At 40.0% G+C, this 5,266-nt stretch overlaps 1 protein-coding gene across 1 annotated transcript; it reads left to right on the forward strand.

Annotated features, from left to right (window-relative positions):
- The first annotated feature begins 336 nt into the window (after positions 1-336).
- On the forward strand, positions 337-5,036 carry NANOG (Nanog homeobox). The gene is made up of 4 exons (XM_003772450.2): positions 337-695; positions 2,856-3,130; positions 3,503-3,592; positions 4,030-5,036. Exons 1-4 carry the CDS (start codon positions 527-529, stop codon positions 4,429-4,431), a joined length of 936 nt encoding a protein of 311 aa, XP_003772498.1. The 5' UTR covers positions 337-526; the 3' UTR covers positions 4,432-5,036.
- Positions 5,037-5,266: the final 230 nt, after the last annotated feature.

Consider the following 5,266-nt stretch of genomic DNA (forward strand, 5'->3'; position numbering starts at 1 on the left):
GGGGGTAAGAGTGGGGTCTGGGGGTGGGGAAGCTGAGGACGACCAAAGAGTGAGGTTTAATTTAATTTCATCCGGAAAATGGAGTTTTCGTTATGAAGAAGTATTTCTGGATTTCTAACACTCTTCCCAAGAATCTTACTCCTTCCTTCACTCCCACACAAGTCGCAATCGGCCAGCCCCAGACCCCACCTTTTCTATCAATTGTCGATTTTCATGATAATGGCCTTGGGGAGCCCAGCGGGCAGGATTAGCAGGTGGGGGAAGTGATATAAAAAGGCCGCCCAATTGATACAAGTTCTCCAACTCCAGTTTGGCCCGGCCTTCTTTGCCCAGCTTCGGCCTTTGGCAAATTCGTTATTTTATTTTTTTTTTTTATTTGAGTCTCTCCCAGTTTTTAGCTGAAAGACTGTTTTGCATTTGGGGGGCATTTTTTCTTTCTTTGCTAACCATCGCTGATAAGATTTTGCTCCTGGACTTACCGCGCCTGCCACGTTGGACTCCTTGCTTCGAGCATCTTCCCTCCAACATGACTTCGTGCTCGCTCTCGCAGCAATGCCAGTCCTCCCAGCCCGAAGGCGATGCCAGCTGCCCTTACAACACCTGGATCTCCGCGTCCCAGCCAGAGCCTTTTACGGCCTCAAGCCCGTACTCTAATTTCCAAATCCAAAGTCCGGAAAAGCTCCAGCCAAGCACAGGTGAGCCCCCTCAAGGGTAGCGGATCCCCCATATCCTGAACAGGATGGGATCCCGAGTCTAGTTCTGAATAGATTACATCCCTACATCCCCCTCTTTCAGAGAGTGATTCTATCCCCCAGAAAGGTAGCGCATCCCCCATATCCTGAACTGGATGGGATCCCGAGTCTAGTTCTGAATAGATTACATCCCTACATCCCCCACTTTTAGAGAATGATTTTATTCCCCAGAAAGGGGACCCCGAGTCTAGTTCTGAATAGATTACATCCCTACATCCCCCTCTTTCAGAGAGTGATTCTATCCCCCAGAAAGGTAGCGCATCTCCCATATCCTGAACTGGATGGGATCCCGAGTCTATTTTTATGTAGACTACATCTCTTCCTCCCCCACTTTTAGAGAATGATTTTATTCCCCAGAAAGGGGACCCCGAGTCTAGTTCTGAATAGATTACATCCCTACATCCCCCTCTTTCAGAGAGTGATTCTATTCCCCCAGAAAGGTAGCGCATCCCCCATATCCTGAACTGGATAGGATCCCGAGTTTATTTCTGTGTAGATTGAGTGTTAACTTTTAAATAGGTGGCCCCTCTCTACCTTAGGGGCTGGTACCTGTGCAACTCCCCGGGCCTAGCCTCAAAGGTGAAACAAGTAAGATTCAGGCACCATCATTATTCTGCTCCTGTTGGAACTTTCTTTGATTTGTTTATTCTGTATATCCTCGTGTGTTGTAGAATATAAGCTCCTTGAGAGTAGGACTACAAAGATAACCGAGCACCCAGGGGACTGCTCACTCATAGTAGGGGATGCTAGTGAAATTGGTTGGCATTGGTGGGCGAAATATTTTTACAATGACTACTTTTCCCCTTATTTCTTAACTTAATAGTTACTTCTATGGGTTGGTTAATTTGGCACCTGGTTAAATAAGCGGGGTTGGGGGGTGGGAGAAGTACCGGGGACTGTGCTTTCGCTTTACAAATATAATAAACAATAGTTATGGGAAAAGGGACTAATTCTGCACTGCGAAGGATTGAGATTCAAATCTGCCGCTTTTATGACTGGGATGTCGTGTCACTTCTCTGGCTTTGCTTGAGCAACTAAGGGAGTGAATAAGTTGACCTGTGAGGTCCATTCTAGGTCTAAATCTGAATTCTTAATTCAAATTTCAGTTTTAAATTTAAGATTTTTTTTAATCTTCATTAACTAATGTATGAAATAAGGTTTGAGGGAAAGAACAACTCAAGCTCTAGAATAGAATATTGCCAGAAAGATTACTAGATTGTACGGGAGCTGGGTGTAGTAATTTTCCTTTTTCTTAGGTCTACTAGAAAGGGGTAAGAAGTGATGCAACCACCAAAATTTGCTTAACTATGGCTATGTAAAAAAAAGGAATTGTGGCTGCCTGTGGAAAAAAAATCTGAACTATTCAAACTAGGTAGTCAGGTGGGTAAAAAGTTGACCTTGGGGGTCAGGAAGTATTGGACTCAAGACCTACCTATTTCTGGGGATTCATTTAATCCCGGTTGCCCAAGTAAAATTGGAGCAGGTGTTAGTTTGCATTGGTAAGAAGGGATTCTTTCTCCCCCTCTGCCCCAGGGAGTTACATATGTTAATGAACTCAGGTCGGACTCAAATTTATGTAGGACCTCATTATGGTCATAAAATGTCAAAAAGATGGGTCTGAGCTAAAGAAGAATTCCCTTTGGGGGAGAAGCAGCAAGAGGTTGGTTGGAGGAAAAATCTGATAACCTTGGTTTAGGGCATTTGATCAAGGTTATGAAAAAGGATGAAATTGGAATAGTGTTATTTGCTAGAAAAATATCATCTGAAGCTTCTTAGACATTCCACTGGACCCTATGCAACTCGGTTATTTAATTTTTCAAAGATTTGTAGCTCTCTGGAGAAGCTTAAATTTTAGTTTATTGTGGGTGGTCAATGTTTAAAAAGTATGCATAAGACATAGTGAGATATCAGATTATCTTGGGGAGAGAGGAAATTTAGAATATGAAGTCTTAAAGAAAAGAATGTTGAAAAACTATTTTACATTTATTTGAAAAATAAGAAATTTATTGGGGGGGGGGAAGATAATGAGATATATAATATTAAGTGAAAGATAAAAGTTCTAGCAGTGACAGAAAGTTCTTATTTTTTCCCTTCCCCTTTCAGCTATTTCTCCTGCTACTCCGACATCTGTGGATATGTTTGTTCAAGATATTCCTGACTCTGCCACTAGCCCAACTTCAAATAACCTTTCCTCCCAGAACAAGCCCAAGATCCACCAAGGAAAAGAAGATCAGAACCTAGTCAAAAAATCTAAAATGAGAACAGTGTTCTCTCAAGCTCAACTGAATGTACTCAACAGTAGATTCCTGGAGCAAAAATACCTTAGCCCTCAGCAGATCAGAAATGTGGCTGAGAATTTGAACCTTACTTATAAACAGGTAAATGTTTGCTGATTTATTGGTCTAAAGCCAATCAATTAAAAGGATATTTACTCTTAAATGTCAGGAACTGCGAAATTTAACTGGGGATACAGGGAGAGGAGAGACAATCCTTGTTCTCTGAAACCTCCTGTATACATACATACATACATACATACATACATACATGGTGATCAAATAAAGTTAATGAACAGAGGAAAAACTTTAGCCTAAGGGGAATGGAGGGGACTAGAGTCCAGCTCTACATCCTTGAACCAGAGAACATTCCCTGTATCATTCAGGTCTAGTGCAGTGTGGCTTTTAGGGGAAGTTACCAGAATCTTTACTTCTCAATAAAATCTATAAGTTACTATTTGTTTCTTCCTCCTCCAGGTCAAGACCTGGTTTCAGAACCAGAGAATGAAGTCAAAGAGATGGCAGAAAGACTCCATGTGGTCCAAGAACAGCAATAATATGGTTCAGGTAATGGAAAGAAAAGCCCTATCCTTTCAGCATAATAAATGTTTTTTCAGGTTTCTCAGCATTTATTGCCTATTTGAGGTAATGCCTGCAGAAAAATTGTGCTTTTCTTTAGGAAAAAATTTTTTATTGATGCTCTACATTTCCCAAAGGTTCACCTATTAAAATATCCTTCCCCAATGTGACATTCATTGCCCCTGTATTGAAAACAAAGGGGACTAAATGCAATAATAACTTGAACCTGCATTGAGACTTTTAAAAGGCTATTTTTGCTCATTCTGTACTTAACACCTCCATAGGAACTTATACTTCTTTATCACCCCTTTGAAGTAGCAACTGTTCTTATGTATTGATCAAAATTCTGAAGTCCTAGTCCTACTTTTTCATAAGAATCCAAACATTCTAAACAAATAAATTAATCTACTTTACTCTTTTTTCAGAATGGATCAACTGTTGGGGAATACATAAGCTTCTACTCTCCATTTCACCAGGACTACATGGTGAATCCTTCTGGAAACCTTCCAATGTGGAGCAACCAGACTTGGAATAACCAGTTTCAGAATGGTGGAGAGGGCTCCTATCAGCACCAGGTGTTTCAGCACTCCTACCCTGCCAGTGACTTGGGGGCTCCCTTTGGAAATACTATTAGTGAGGTCTATCCCATGAAACCGCAGATGACTATGAGTTTTAGCGCTCCCCACACCATGGAATATCTCCCAAGCTACTCCATGAACATGCAGCTGACCCACAAGTCAGAGGAGGACTATGATTATCAGCAAGTCAGTGATGTTGTTCAAACACAATTCTTAGATCCCAGTGGAGTACCTATATTCCAATCATAACTTAGGCAATTACTTCTGCCTCTACCCCCTCTCCATTCCCACTCCCCAAAAAGTATTATTTCCACTGTTTTCCCCCCTACATTTTTAGTATTTCTATTATGTAACTATTGTTGTTTTGATTTGTATGATTAAAGCGTACATATAGAGAGTCTTTAGTTTTTGCTGGCTGGCTCCAGGTTTAGGCACTATTGGGCTATTTATATTTATACAAAAAGTCCATAAGCTTCAGAATCCTGATCTAAATGATAGGGTGAAACTCAGTATTAAAAGGAAAAAAATAGGAAAAAGTATATAATAGGAAAAGATGGGTGGGGTGGAATTTTATACCTTTGTGGGTTTTTTTAACTTGTATTTTGGTAAATTTATGGTTAGGGTAATAAGTTAAGTTAGTTGTCTTTGGGATTTTTATTAATATATTTTAATAGAAATAGATGTTCATGCTTGTGCTTTCCCTCCAAAATTGTCCCTCAGTTTATCCTTGTATATATCTTGTTTGTACATAGTTACTTGCATGATCTCCTGTTAGATTGTGAGCTCATTTGAAGCCAGAAACCATCTTTTACACTTTCTTTGTTTTTTCAGTGCTTAGCACAATGCCTGGCACATAGTAGGCTCCTTAATAAAATATTTGTTCTATTGACTTGGCTTGGCTTTTTACCTTTCCAATACAAAAAATTTAAAAGTGTGCAGGTGCTTCACTTAATATTTTCTCTACCAAGACATGAATTTCAGGTTTTGTTTTGTTTTTTTAAAATGAAAAAACTCATTTAAAATCATGGATGTCAATTTTGTTGTTGCAAGATGATGGGCAGATCAATTTAAAAGTCATATAACT

Source organism: Sarcophilus harrisii, chromosome 5 (genome assembly GCF_902635505.1).
Source record: "Sarcophilus harrisii chromosome 5, mSarHar1.11, whole genome shotgun sequence".
In the NCBI taxonomy this organism is placed as follows: Eukaryota; Metazoa; Chordata; class Mammalia; order Dasyuromorphia; family Dasyuridae; genus Sarcophilus; species Sarcophilus harrisii.